Source organism: Myotis daubentonii, chromosome 9 (genome assembly GCF_963259705.1).
Source record: "Myotis daubentonii chromosome 9, mMyoDau2.1, whole genome shotgun sequence".
Lineage (NCBI taxonomy): Eukaryota > Metazoa > Chordata > Mammalia > Chiroptera > Vespertilionidae > Myotis > Myotis daubentonii.
The window spans coordinates 19,963,849-19,978,878 of record NC_081848.1 but is presented as its reverse complement, the minus strand read 5'-3'; the positions used below and the strand labels follow the sequence as shown (position 1 = coordinate 19,978,878).

At 37.0% G+C, this 15,030-nt stretch overlaps 1 protein-coding gene across 1 annotated transcript in view; it reads left to right on the top strand.

The window, feature by feature from the left end:
- The window catches only part of CNTN5 (contactin 5), a 205,783-nt gene that overhangs the window by 4,099 nt on the left and 186,654 nt on the right, over window positions 1-15,030 (top strand). The window contains exons 2-4 of the mRNA XM_059710643.1: window positions 7,154-7,290; window positions 9,550-9,679; window positions 11,706-11,856. Coding sequence (XP_059566626.1) covers window positions 7,154-7,290; window positions 9,550-9,679; window positions 11,706-11,856 — 418 coding nt within the window. The remainder of the gene's footprint in view (window positions 1-7,153; window positions 7,291-9,549; window positions 9,680-11,705; window positions 11,857-15,030) is intronic.

Here is a 15,030-nt window from a genome sequence, read left to right as displayed (position 1 = left end):
GCATACACTCAGCACAGAATGGATGATTTTTATTATAAATCTATGCTTATTATAAAGATTAATGCTTAGATATGCACACCATCCTTCAAGGTATACCGTAAATAGATAAGCATCAGGAGATTAAAGAACTAATGAAGGTAATTAAGGTAAAGAATGTGAAGACTTTAGACTTAATCCATGGTGGGTGAGCATAACAGTTTCCACGTTGGCAAATGATAGCATATTCACAGACCTATAAACTGCTAATATGTAGGTGAATACATAGTGGCATTTTTTTTTGTTTACTGATTTTGAAAAAATTAGTATTGGTTTTCATAGCTATCATCCACTCTAATATTTTTGAACCTCTAATAGACACTTAGTTTATCAGATCTTATTTGAAACTGTCTTAATAATTCACTCTGTGGATAAACTGTCTCTGGATAACTTGGCCTCAAATGTATTCATGGGCTTGTATCTCAGGAACACATAGAATTTGTGGTAAATTTCCCTGAAGCCAAGGATAATGTACTAGTGGTTAAAATGGAAATAACATTGAATTAGTAATTTTTTTAAAAGAACTAATGAAGGGAACAAATAGTTGCCAAGAGCTTATGTTTTAGACGCTACTGTACTACTTAGGTACTTTGTAAAATATAAGCCCAAATAACCCCTAGGAATTGGTATTCCTGCTTGACTGATTGGGACTCTAAGGCCTGGCACGGTTAAGGAGATTATCACTGAAAGTCCCATTCACAATAGTCAGTAGAACCAGATTCAACTTAGAACTAGCAATGGCACCAGAAATCAACCCAACTGTAGGATGTGACCTCTCATCAAAAGACTGAGGACCTGCGCTAAGGCATGGGATGAGAAGGGGGTGAAGAGTAGTTAATTCCTTCTACTCACCTATAATTGCTAGAAAAGACTGTTTTATACATTGTCCTTTTCATTAATTTTCAGTCCCTAGTTTTCTTCCAAATTGTGTTTTTCTATAGTAGGCATGATTTTAAAAGATGTTTTAGCTATCCTATAAAATAAAAGGCTAATATGAAAATGTACCAAATGGCAGAAGGACCAGTCGTTATGATGCATACTGACCACCAGGGGGCAGACGCTCAATGCAGAAGCTGCCCCCTGGTGGTCAGTGTGCTCCCACAGGGGAGTGTTGCTCACCGGACTCACGGCTGGCAAGTGCAGTGGCCGTGGCAGGAGCCTCTCCTGCCTCCATGGCAGCACTAAGGAGGTCTGACTACCAGCTTAGGCCAGCTCTCCGTGGGCCTAAGCCATCAGTTGGACATCCCCTGAGGGCTCCTGGACTATGAGAGGGCATAGGCCAGGCTGAGGGATGCCCCCCCCCACAAGTGCACTAATTTCATGCACCAGGCCTCTAGTTAAAATATATTAAAGATTTACCATAGAGAATAATGTGAAATTGTAGATATCTAATTAATAATTTCAGCCATAAAGAAAATGTTTGCAATCCTCTTTGGAGAAAATTTCTCACCTTGAGTTCTGTTGTTATGAAAATGATACCAAATATATTCATAGTTGATAGAAAATAAAGTTCAAGTTATTGTATGAGCAATGGATTAAGGGAGGAAAGTAACCAATATTTTTTATATCAATCATCACTGTAGGCCATTGAAATAGGAATTATAATCTATAGCTCACAGATAAGGCTAATTGAAGTTAAATAACTCATTCCTAATCACATATTAGAGCAAGGGCCTGGTAGCACTGGGATTTGGACATACATTTACCCCAACTCTGTAATCTTTCTAATATACCAAGTTACCTCTTACTGGCCCACAGCTGAGAATTCTAATATTGAGAATGAGCTCTGAGAATAAAATATGTTGGCTCCTCAACCCTTGAGGACAGGAGCAATGAAGGAGGCCAATAACAATCATCATTTATCAACAGATTTTCAGAATTTCTAAGGACAAGAGATAATAAGCAAGATGCCCTTTACACACATCTGCTATGTGTTTTAAAATTATAACCTAGATACTGATCTGAAGTTCGAACGTATCACATAAGTAGTTGGCAATGTACAGTGCATCTTGTGAGAGTGTAACAGCTTCTGGGCTTACAGTGCCATATGTCTCTCAAATTGTTCACACCCTAAAATAGGTAGCTTGACAAAAGCTAGAGAAAAAAGTTACTAGCTTTTTCTTTTTTAAATTCTGGGGGCAAAGTAATAGGCAATTTTTATTCATAGAATCATTGGCAGAATGAATTTGAATAATATTTTAATTACATTTCTGTGTCATCCACTATATTTTGAGCTGACAGACATTGTAACATATTTATCTTTGCATTCTTGGTGCTAGGCATTGCACCAATTGTGATGTCCAATAAATATTCAAAGAAGAAAGGAAGTCAGAAATTCTTTTTTTACAATTAATTGACCACTTGTTGATTCTTATGACAAAGTCATTTGGAATCAGGACTCTAAGTTAGGACAAACATTATTTTGATTTCTTTTCCAGATGACCAGTTTTTAAATTGTTAGGTTTTTTTTTCCTTTTCTAATTTTTCATTTTAGTAACTTTTAAAGAATTTTTTTCAGTTTTTTTTTCACTCCCACAAACTGTGTATCCCAGCACTAGTTGCAGTACATTAAGTCACATATCAAATATAACCAATGTCCTGTAGTCAACCATCATGTGTGGGTCAGTGCTGTGTCTAAAGTAAATATATATGTTATGTCAACTCTGCTCTTGATCTTGCTATCTAGCAGGGGTGTCAAACCATAACTAAAAAATTCAATAAGTTTAAGTAAGCAACAGAAGAGAGGGAATAAGTGACTATGTGATTATTTTTCAAATGAATAAGTACTGTAGGTGTCCAGAGAAGGAGCAATTACTTCCCTTAAGGTTAGGGTTAATAGTCCTTATATTACTTGTACAAAGTCTAGAATTATGAGTAGAATTAAAAGAGACAGAGAAAAGAAGTAAAATATTCCATGTGGATTGAGCAATCTGAAGGAGATGCAGGGTGTGCTTGGGGAGACAACAAACTTGTCTCTGGATTACAGGGGTCATGCATAGCTTTGAAGTTGTCTGGCAAAGCAAGAGTAGGAAAGTTTATAGAAAGTCCAAATAAGAAAGCAGAGTTTAAGGTTGCTTTCACATCTGACCATTTCTGTTTTTTGCACATGACTACAAAGAGACTAATTTTGGAACCCAGGCACACACACACAAAAAAAATCAGAACCAATATTTGAAGCTCACTATGGTAGGTTGTTAAGTGAAAGCTTCTAGGCTTGAAGTTGAATCACAGAGTGGATTCAAAGGCCTACAAATCCTGACTATGCCAAGGTAAGCCTCCTTAAAGGCCAGGCTATATTGGCTGGAAGACCAATGAGCTACTAAAGACAAAATTCCCATTTAGAGACAAGTTTGAAAGTAACACACTAGGTATACAGCATATGCTATCAATTCATTTTTTTTATTTCATTTTATTTTTTTACCTTTATTGTTGAAAGCATTACCGATGTTCCCTTTGTTTGTTTGCATTTTCCCCCCATTGACACCCTCCACCTCATACCCGCCCCTCCCAGGTCTTCATCACTCTATTGTCTGAGTCCATGGGGAACTTATATGCATAACCCATCAATTTATTTTTTAATATTTCAAAATGGGATGGGAGAAATATACTCCCTAATGTTAGAAATGTCTGACTTTGTGAAAGTAGTTACTGGCTCTTACTGTGGGACTTTGGGTAAATTCCTTTAACTTCTCTGAGCCAAAATTTCCTGGTTAATAAAATGAAATATATTTATTTTTGGCATCAATATTGCAAGGGTTAATTGATCATTGAGCTCAGTGTGTCTAGAGCTAGTATTTCATAAATGAGAGATTTTCTTGCGTTTTCCCCTCCTATCTCAACTGGCTTAGGTTTTGGACATCTGTTGTCCTTCTTAGACCCCTATTCTGATATCCATGTGCAATTTCCTTCAGCACATGTTGCTTCCTTTCTTATGCTGTCCTTTCCTGTGGCATTGACTTTATACCTCCTATATCATAGTGTAAACTTCTTAAATATAGGACATAGGTGTCCTGCATCCATCATAACCTCCAAGATTGAGCAGGAACTGAATAATATGGGGTGAGTGAATCAATGATCAAGGTCCTCACTAGCACTAAGTAAAACATTTTATAAGTTAATGCTAAAAAAGTTGCTAGAGATAAATAATCAATTCAGGTCAATATTTTTTATGTTTATTTCTTAAATTGTTTCAAATAGAATATTTGTGGACAAAGAGTCACTTTTCCCCCCTAATAGTTTTATTTTAAAAGTCAAGCGATGGAGAAAAGACACTTTACTTATAAGATTTTCATACAATTACAACATTGTCTTATTTCCTTTTTTTTAAGTTATAAAGTGTATTTTTACAACTATCCAATATGTGACTTAAATGTTGATTTCATAAAATAAAATATATCTGAACATACCCACTACATGATATGCACAGGAAAAGACACAGAGATCAAGCAATACTTTCATACCAGAATTCAAGATATTAAGTAGCAAGGAAGTACAGTGGCGTTGAAGGCTGAGGTGAAGTACAAGAGTCAATAAGGTAAAGAGAGCAGCCATTTCAAGATGTACCCAGATAACACCAGTTCTTAAGTCTCAAATTATTTCCAGAAAAATAATGTTCATGCATTTCTGTTGAAGCAGAAGGCAGTTTCAGGATGTGGCTTCTACAAATCTGTAGATTGAGAGTTAAGTAGGTTAATTTGATTAGGGTCAGACTCAAGATTTCTAAAACACACACTGAAGGATAAACAAACTAAGGAAGCATGCTTCACAAAGCTGAATTCAGTGTAATTAGTCCTTCATTCCGAGACTTCATTTTTATCTTGAATGTTCTTCCACATTTTGCTTGCAGATGTTGCAGTAAATCTATATATATAAAAGCCTAAGCAATTGTTACGAATGGAGGACCTGACAACTGGCCAGTAGCTATGATGTGCACTGGCCACCAGGGGCTCAATGCAGGAGCTGCCCCCTGGTGGCCAGTGCACAACCACAGCCAACCTCCCGAGGCCAGCCAACCTCCTGTGGTCCCTTCCCCCACCCCCCACAGCACCCCCCAGCTGGCCAGGTCGAGGGACCCCACTCATGCACGAATTCATGCAGCAGGCCTCTAGTAAAGTAAACAAAGTTGTTTGCATGGAAAAAATACAGTAACTAATAAATAATAATAGAAGAATAAACTCTATTTGGGTTACTCATAGCTGTAAACTTACTTTTCCCTACTCCTATATATGACAAAATCATAATGAAAAGCATATTAAATCCCAATCTAGAAAACAAGTCTGTGTAAGTGGCTATGACACAATTCTTCTTTTTTATTTCTTAGAAATTGTTAAGCATAGTGGTTTTTGTTTAGATAATGACTGTATATTAAGTCTTAGAGCAGTGAAAGCAAGCAACCTGTGCTGACTCATCTATATATATAAAAGGCTAATATGCAAAGTGTCCCCTTGGGAGTTCGACTGCTTGCCATGATGTGCACTGACCACTAGGGGGTGGCACAGAACAAAGGAAGGCCCTGACTGGCAGCCGGCAGCCAGGGAAGGGAGGCCCCGGCTGGCATCCAGAAGGCCCCAATTGGCCCTGATCGCTGGCCAGGCCTAGGGACCCTACCTGTGCACGAATTTCATGCACCGGGCCTCTAGTCATGTTATAAACATCTTCAACAAAGTAACATGGAAAGGTGGAAGTCAGAGACACAACACAAAAAATTGCTTCCTCTGTACAGAACACATTCTTGAACTTGCCAAAACTGGAAAAAGTAGGTAGAGGGGGCGATACTTTACTACTTACCCATAAAAATTAGCTTCTATGTTAAAAAGAAAGAACCATCTCTGTCGGTCCCCGACTTTCATCATAAAGTCAGCATCCTCTACACTTGGCAACTCCACAGGGCACATCACATGGTGGTGCTCCAGGTTCCTTAAAAAAATGCATTTGGGCATATTATCAGGATTACATCCTCCCTAGTGTTCCAGATCCTGCTGCCTCCCAACATAGATCAAGGACAGACGCCCCGCAGCCTGGTGAGATCCAGCTAGCTTTCCCTGCATCAGATTCTTTAGAGATCTGTGATGAAAACAACTCATGGAAACGTGGCAGCGGAATCCAAAAGTTGCAGCTGGAGACACTTCTTCCCTTAGCTCCTAAAAGTAGTCTCTCCAAGCCCCAAAGTACTTACCCGCCACTGCACACCCTGGGCCCTGTCCCTCCGCAGCCCTGACTCCCACACGGGATCGCTCCATGTAGAGCCGCCCACCACTCCCACTTCACCTGGGGTCTGCCCTGAAAGCAGGTGTACACCCGTCCTTTTATCCTTCGTGGGCCCAGCTACTCTGCGGACGTCTTTAACTCGGCAGCCCAGCTGGGAGCCAAGCGTTGGAGATGGATCTCCCTGCAGGTCCCCGTGCCGGCTGTTTCTCTGTTCATAGCCGCTTTGAACCGCAGTCTCTCTCTTGCTTGATAAAGGGATTTTTCTCTGTTGTCAATTTGAAAACTTCAATATATATATAATATATATGAAGAATGCTAATAAGTATATAAAATATGTACGTCAACTAAAATTTGAATTTGCAAATTATCTCTCTGAAGCCATCCAGGTTCTATTAGGGGAGAAAAATAACCCAGCAGACCATTTGTTCAGTAATGGACCTGTTGCATTACTTCAACCTGTGCTATTGCTGCCCCAATGTTTAAGTATCTGACTTCCTGATAACCAGATTCTGGCACCTTAGGGAGAATTTAGCCATGTTTTGCAGTGGATAAAACAATGATACATCTGTAATACTATCAACAAAAATAGACTAATATACATATATATTGCTAAGAGAAATGTCAAAAAAGATATACTTAGCTTGCAATGATCAAAATATAATCACTGCTATATATATATACACACACGTATGTATGTATATGCACATATATGTATATATATATTCCATTTTTATATTTACACAGGAAATGAGAGTTCTGTGTGTAATGGAAGGCTGTGCTTCTTCCAAATACTTATAGTTACATGAATTGATAAAAATTTGTAATGCAATTAATACGTTCATAGGAATTGTGAACTTGGTTAAGTGTTTGAAAATGAAATCATCCTTTTTTATTGCTTGAATTCTTACAGCTTACCCACACTGGGTAGAAAAGCTCAATGATACTCAGTTAGACAGTGGGAGCCCTCTCCGCTGGGAGTGTAAGGCTACTGGGAAACCCAGGCCCACATATCGCTGGCTGAAGAACGGAGTGCCCCTCTTAACTCAGGTACTTTTGGCAACTATTCACTCTCCAGGTGTACTTTTAGCAGAATTACAAATAGGGCAACCTTCTTTCCTTCTTATTGAAATCCATTTCTTACTTAGGCTTTATAATATACTTGGAGTGAGAAATACCACAAATATATAAACAATTTTTAAAAAATTTTATTTATTGATTTTTTTAAAATATATTTTTACTGATTTCAGAGAAGAAGGGAGAGGGAGAGAGAGATAAACATCAATGATGAGAGAGAATCATTGATTGGCTGCCTGCTGCATGCCCCCCATTGGGCATTGAGTCCACAACCCGGGCATGTGCCCTGACTCCCTTACTGGGAATTGAACCAGTGACCTCTTGGTTCCTGAGTCCATGCTCAACCACGGAGTCACACCATCTGGGCTATTTATTTATTTATTTTATTTTATTTTGAGAGAGAGAGAGAGAGCAAGAGAGATGTTTGTTGTTTCACTTATTTATGAATTCCTTGGTTGCTTCTTATATGGTCATTGACCAGGGATCGAACCAGTAACCTTGGCATCTCTGGATGCCTCTGTAACCCACTGAGCTACCCAAGCAGGGGGACAATTTTTATTTTAATTACATTAGAGTTTTTAAAATAATGCATTGTTTCTTTAAATTGTATTAAATCCTATAAATTTATAGGAAAATATAAATGCTTATCATAGACTCATTGCCATTTCTAGCTGACTTTTAGACATCATCTAGCTTGTTGCTGTTTGTTGCTTTGCAGATGACGGAGACAGCCCCAAGTAGTAAAGTGACCTGCCCAAGATCATACATATATCTAGTAGGGGGACTGGAATAGAACCCTGTATTCTGTGTCCTGGGCAAGTTCTTACTGTGGCATCCTGCTACCCATACATTTAAATATCCTTTTAGGATATATGCATGTTTATAAAAACAACTTAATATGTACAAAATTTGAAAATAAGTCAATTACTATTTAATTTCAGAATAATAGTAATAATTTTAAAAAACTCTTTCCACTTTTGGCCTTTGCAGGAAAGAGGGCAGGGGAGGATAGCGCACTATTTATGGCCAAAATGGAGGGATGTGTATAACGCTAAAATCCTGGGCACAGGTTCTTCCCAGCGGCCTCTTGTCTGTCCTTACCTCTTTGGACTTCAGTTTGCTGCTTTGTAAAATGAAAAGATTAGATCAGATCATCCCTACAGTCCCATCCAGCTCCACCATTCCCTCATTCTAAAGCCAGTTAGGCCAAAACAAATGCAATTACATAAACAGACAAGTAGAGCTGTTAAAAAGAACTATAGAGCTGGTTAAAAACAAAACAAGACTGAGAGTGAGAGGCTGGGAACCTTTCTCTCTAATTCTCCCTCGGATACCAGATACACTTTGGGAAGGGACTGTGCTCGTCATGTTTTCTCCTGCCAGCATCCAAGTCTAGTAAATTCCATCAGTTCCACTGGCAGATGGTACATCTGCAAAGGGAATGGGTTTATTCTGAAAATGATGCCAAGTTACTTGGCATCTCTGTTGATAATCAAAGCACTGGTCACTAATATTTTTAAAAATGATTTACTTGATATTAAGTAGACAAGAAACCTGGTTGTTTAACATTTAAAATTCGTTTTTAAATGTGCTCTTGGCCTCTTGGGTAGGGAGTCGATTTACTTCAATTTGCACATGCTCAATTTTCTGTCTCCTGTATTGTTTCTTCTGATTATGAAGTTCATATTTTTTTCGCCAATAATTTTATACAGAATCTAGTTCTAGGGCAGTTTTTTATTTGTGTTATTTTATTGGGAAATGAGAGAAAAGGCAAACTCCTGACCAGATCAATATAGTAAAGGGGTCTTTGTGATGACCTTAGCTATATTTAACCTTGATTCTATGTATCTCTATCCTCAATTCTTTCTTCCATGTGAACCCCTGCTTCTCCTTTATAAAATGAATTCAAATAAAAGCTTCATCTGAAGGTTGTTCCTCACAAGCTCAGCTAGTATAGAAAACAAAAGCAGCTCCACTTAAAAACAAAACTAATAGTAAAACTCGAAGGAACAACTACAGAAAAATATAGTTATACTTTCTCTCCTAAAAAGTAGTTAGAATTTACATGAGGCCTTATAATACAATAAGGAGCAGTAAATTGTCTTGCTAAGTTGTCAGATAATGTTCAATTGCATTAATTGCAGGCTTTTTTTTCTTGGTCTGGCAGATGGTAACTGCAGAATCTGTATGATTTGTTCACTTTCTATCTCTAATATTTTTATTCCATTACAGAGTAAGGTTGAGATGGTTAATGGAGTACTGATGATCCACAGCGTGAATCAGTCAGATGCTGGGATGTATCAGTGTTTGGCTGAAAATAAATATGGAGCCATTTATGCAAGTGCTGAACTGAAAATTCTAGGTATGCAATTTCTAAATAAATCAATGGGAAGAAAGCATGGCTTCTTTCCATGCTCTAATTCTCACTCTACTGAAGTTTTATGGTGTGATTGTAAAAGCCTATTTTTTGGCTTGAAAAAAAATTCTATGTCTTGCTAATATTTTTTTTTAAGCTTTAGGGGACAAGTCTACATTGGGTACAGTGTGTGCCATAACTTTTATTAGAAGGCTTTTCTAACTTTTCGTTTTAATCATAACAGGGTTACACCATACATGTTTTCCATGGCATTAAAGAAATCATAAGAAGTATATGTTAACTTTCAAGGAAGGATATTGGGGGTAGGGAATCAGAATGTAGACTTCCAGCAGCCTCTCCCCGCCCCCTTAGCAATGCTTAATACTTTTCTGAGCGGCTCCTACCTACCCGTAGGCGGGACTCCAGAGTACAGCACCTCTCATCCTGGGCATCACCGTGTCCATCCTTACATAGAATGGGAAGCCTTCCTGAGGCCAGGCACAGCTGTTCCATAGGCTTAAAAACAATAAGAATGTAACCCGGGCAGTCATACTGTTTCACTCTTTAACACAGGAAAGATAAACTCCCGTGGAATAGGCTACCAGGATTGAGCATATTTGGGCTGCTGGAATGGATTTAATTTTTCCCGCTCTGATGATTTTTAAACTTTGGTTCTGGGATGTTTATAATACAAAGGGAGATACTTAGGGGATCTCAATTCACTGCCTCTCCAAAGTGATTACAAGCCCAAGTGTGCTTTCTAGTCTCCACTTCCATTCCCGGAGCATGACATCAACAGAAACACCCGAGATCTCAGGAACCTGGGAACTTACCATTTACAAATTAGCTAAATGTAATACGCCATAAGTCAACTTATTAAATTATGAATGCCTAAACCTAAATTTTTTCTACGTTATAACCAAAATAGATACGAGTTTATATTTTAGTCCCCTAAAACTAATCAATAAGATATTAATGCATTTCCTTTTCAGCTTACACTCCATTTCTGAGTTAAAAAGCTGATTCAGCCTTCACTCAGTTAATCTTTTACTCAGAAACACTTAGTCACTAGACATATTTTCAAAATCACCTTTCGTAAGTTCTATTTCCAGTAGGCAATCAAAAATGTTGCCTGTGATTCCCCCATAATATTCTTCACTTTTCTTTCAATTTCTTAACCCTCTCAATTGCATATATATCTTTTTTATGTTGTGAACATATGTTTAATGTTGTTGTGTCATGCATTATATTGCTATGTGATGGACATAAAATGCTTGTGAAATAATCACAAAAGTGTCATACTGGTACAATAAATATCTCAGGTACAGTAGTCTTGTAGGTATATCTTTCAGGTTTCCTTTAGATTCAAGTGCTTTTTAAAAATAATTTGCTAGGACCTCTGTGGCATGTATTCTTCAACCACAGCTGCACACTGGAGTTAACTGTAATCTAAAGTGTCTTGATAAAAATACAATAAAAATAATATTAATGAATGAGCAGACCTAGGTGAATAATTGCAAACAGTGAAATAGAACTTTTGATTGAAATTTAAATTATTCCATTTCTTAAAAACTGCATTCAATTGTGTATAACATTGAAGTAAAATATGCTTTAGTGAAGACTCACACATAGGAAATGGATGACAGAATTGTCTTCTCCACAGGGGCCTCCATTTTCCCAGAGGAAGCCCAAAATAGACTTGATTTGCTGACCCCTTCACCTTTTGCCCAAGGTGCTCATTAGTCTTTTGCAATTAAAGTTGCTCGCCATAATTAAAGCATGTCATTTTTTAAAAAAACGGCCTTTGTCTCTGGATTCCACATTTCATGAAACCATCACATACTAATGAAAAGGACAACCAATAAGATAGCTATTAATTAAAAAATTTTAAGTGAATGCCTTTTATCTGTGTAAATATTGTATGATTTTATTAGAAATGTAGCCCAGAAGAAAAAGTTGCAAAATATTGATGTATCATACATTCGAGATTATTGTCATTGCTTCTGGTAGAACTAACATTTTTTTTTAATAGCTTCAGCTCCCACTTTTGCACTGAATCAGTTGAAGAAAGCAATAATTGTTACCAAAGGCCGGGAAGTCGTCATAGAGTGCAAACCCCAAGGCTCTCCAAAGCCAACCATCTCTTGGAAGAAGGGGGACAAAGCAATTAGAGAGAATAAAAGGTTAGACGTCTATTTCATAATCCAAACTCTTAACGTCAGTCTTTTTTGAAGTTGCTGATGATACACGCAAAGTATGCAGGAAAGAGGCTTGCAGTAATTGTGAAACGTATTTTCATGACTAGGTTGAAATATGGTTTTGTCTATATAGTGAGTAAAAAGAACCCAAAGGTCTACTTCAATATAGCGAGACGACTTTACCTCTGTGGTGTTTCAGCACCAATTGAGAACTTCGCCAGGTTATGAAGAAAGCGAACACTTGTGTTAAGTGAGTTATTTTGAGTTTTCATTTCGGGTCTGCAGAATCGGGGATACCCAAGTGATCTATGATAATTTTTAGAGATTGTGTTCTCATTTCAATTTTAACGTTAAAAATAGCATAAACACATTCTGGATCTTTTGGATAATTACTTTAAGATGGGACACTTCCAATTAAAATTTGTGCCTATTTGCCGTTCTTTTTTTTTCAGTAATGTTGATACAAAATAGTACAGGATTTTTCAGTAACCACAGGCAATTGAGACACGTGCAGAGTAATATATAATGTGTAAAGATTTGTCTTTGGTAAGTAAACTAAAAGGGCATCACAGAAGTACAAATGAAAAACAGATTAGAGAATCAATGATTAATGTATGCCTAGGTCAAAAGTCCCGTGCTCTTCCAGTTACTGCCATATTGATGTTGCGAATGGTGACTCAGCTTTGACAAAATAATATCCTCCAATATATTAAAACAGGGTTGAATATCTTGCCTTAGAGTTTGTTTTTCATTTGATCTGTAATGATGGAGTTTATACCTGGTTTTATGTTTGTCTGGGTCTAAGTAATCATATAATTAAATAATTTAAGTCAACATTAGGGGTCCATTTGAATAATTCTTAAAGTAATTTTGGAATATTTGAAATTATTAAAAAAATGTTTTTGTTTGCCATTCAAGTTGAAGAAATACTGATTTTAACTGCCTGTGTCTGATGAACTAATTTGTGGAAAAACCAGATTCAGGTTGGGCCCAAGGACCTCTGCTGCCTGGAAAAGGGTATCTTCAGAGAGGGGTATGGGTAGTATCACTGGGCATCTCATTTTGAAAGGGAACTTATCTTTTAACTCGAAGTAGGGGGCCAGGTGGTGGGCAGAATCACAAACTGCAAGATCTGTGTTGCATATGGATGAATTACATAGGAAGGAATTGAATTTGGGGGGGTTGCTGCTTATAGAAATATATTTTAAAACCTGGCAGAAACCTTATTCAAGCAGAAGAAACGTTTTTTGTTTGCTTGTTTGTTTTGTTTTTGTTTGTTTTTTTTGTATTGTGAGAACAAATACTTTAGTTTGCTTGGTATCATATTTTTCTGAATGTATTGAAATATCTTATGTCATCAAAATATATATGCCAGAGCAGTGCAAGCCATCACATTTGAAATGCTTGTTTGTGGGTGGCCCATGCAGCTTGTCCTATTTATTTCAGTCCATCATAGAAAGTTCCTCATCATCTATTCATAGACATCTCACTGTGAGTTTAAAAAATTAGGTGGCATCTCCTTTGTCAAAGCAAATGTATTGAGAGAGGAACAATATTACGGGTTTCCTATTACAGCAAATATAAACTTTTTATTTTCTGGAAGTTGAAAACAAAGTTGTGAATTTACCAGTTTTCTTGATTGATTTTCTCCTCACTGGTAACCCCTTGGGTTAGGGGGAGACTACACTGGCCTCAAACTCCAACCACTCATGTTTTCCAGATGTCAATACTTTGGGTCAAAGTGCTAGTCAGTGAGGAATCTGAAATAGTTTTGTTTTTATTTATTCAAGTAAAAGTAAGACTTGGCCACATTTGCTTAGCATTTTGCCTACTCAGATGTATTTAGGTTTGTGAAGTGGTTTAATTTAACAACTCTGGAGGTATAGTGTATTTTTACAACTAAAATCAACAAGACCACTTGCAAAATATGATTTTTTACTGCTATATGATTTGTTTTCATTTGAGCAATCCCAGATTTCAGGAAGAATACAGTCTAATCTATATTTATATAAAAAGTCAGTGATCAGAAATGCCATAACAACCTGAATGACCAGTCACTATGATGCCCACTGCAGCCAGCGAACCACCTGATGGGGGGGGGGGGACAGCTGGCCAACCTCCCCTGGCCCCTCCCCCTGCCGTCCCCGCCCTTGATCAGCCTCTCTCACTCTGATCAGGGGCAAGGTGGCCAGCCAGCCCTCCCTCCACCCTGCATCCCTTCTCCCTTGGCTGGCCCCACCCCTGATCACCCCTGCCTACCCCAATATAAAAAAAAAAAAACACATTAAACAGTCAAGAATTAAAATAAGAGATTAAGATTTAAATATTAGAATGAATTTCATAAAGCAAAGTAGAAGGCACACATAGATGTATGGAAAACTGAACATTCTAAAATATGAATGGAAACTTGAAAATTAAAATGTCAAATGTATATATCATAATCTCTTTAAAGTAGCATCTCAGTTACATATGCAACTTATATTCTTACAGAAATTTTAGATAACTTCTCTTTATTATAAAGCTCACCAATCATTTGATAAGAGTTGTAAACATAATTTAAATATAAATGGAGATGTTAGAAATCTATTAAAGCTTTAAAAACTGCAAATATATTTCATATTTGGACTGCAGACTTAAATTATGGTTTATTGTAAGATAAGTATATTTACCATTTATGTAATATACATTAAATACAGGGTATCCCAAAAAATGTATACACACTTTGAATAATTATTAATTCCAATGGGTTATATCTGAAAAGAAAGAAATATCCATTAAGCAACCAGCTTTAAAGTGTGTATACATTTTTTGGGAACAGCCTGTATGTTCCTCATTCATCCAAACTACAACTGGAAATAAAAAGTTAAATAAATTAGCCTTGTCCATCTTTCACAATGTTCACAGTTTTGGAAGGTTCATTCTAAATTAAATATTGAAAGAGCAAATGGCAGTGTCCTATATAGGCAAATAAAGGCTAGTATTTTGTTTGGGAAAAGTGGTTAAAGAAGTATTTAAATGTAAGAAATATAGCGTTTTAAGACAAAATTATGTTATGAGCAATGGCATTAAAATATAACGAAATATTTTAATTGCAGGAAAATATCATCTAAACATCTGAAAACATATCAGAAACTCAAAAAGATGAATTTTAATCTAGAA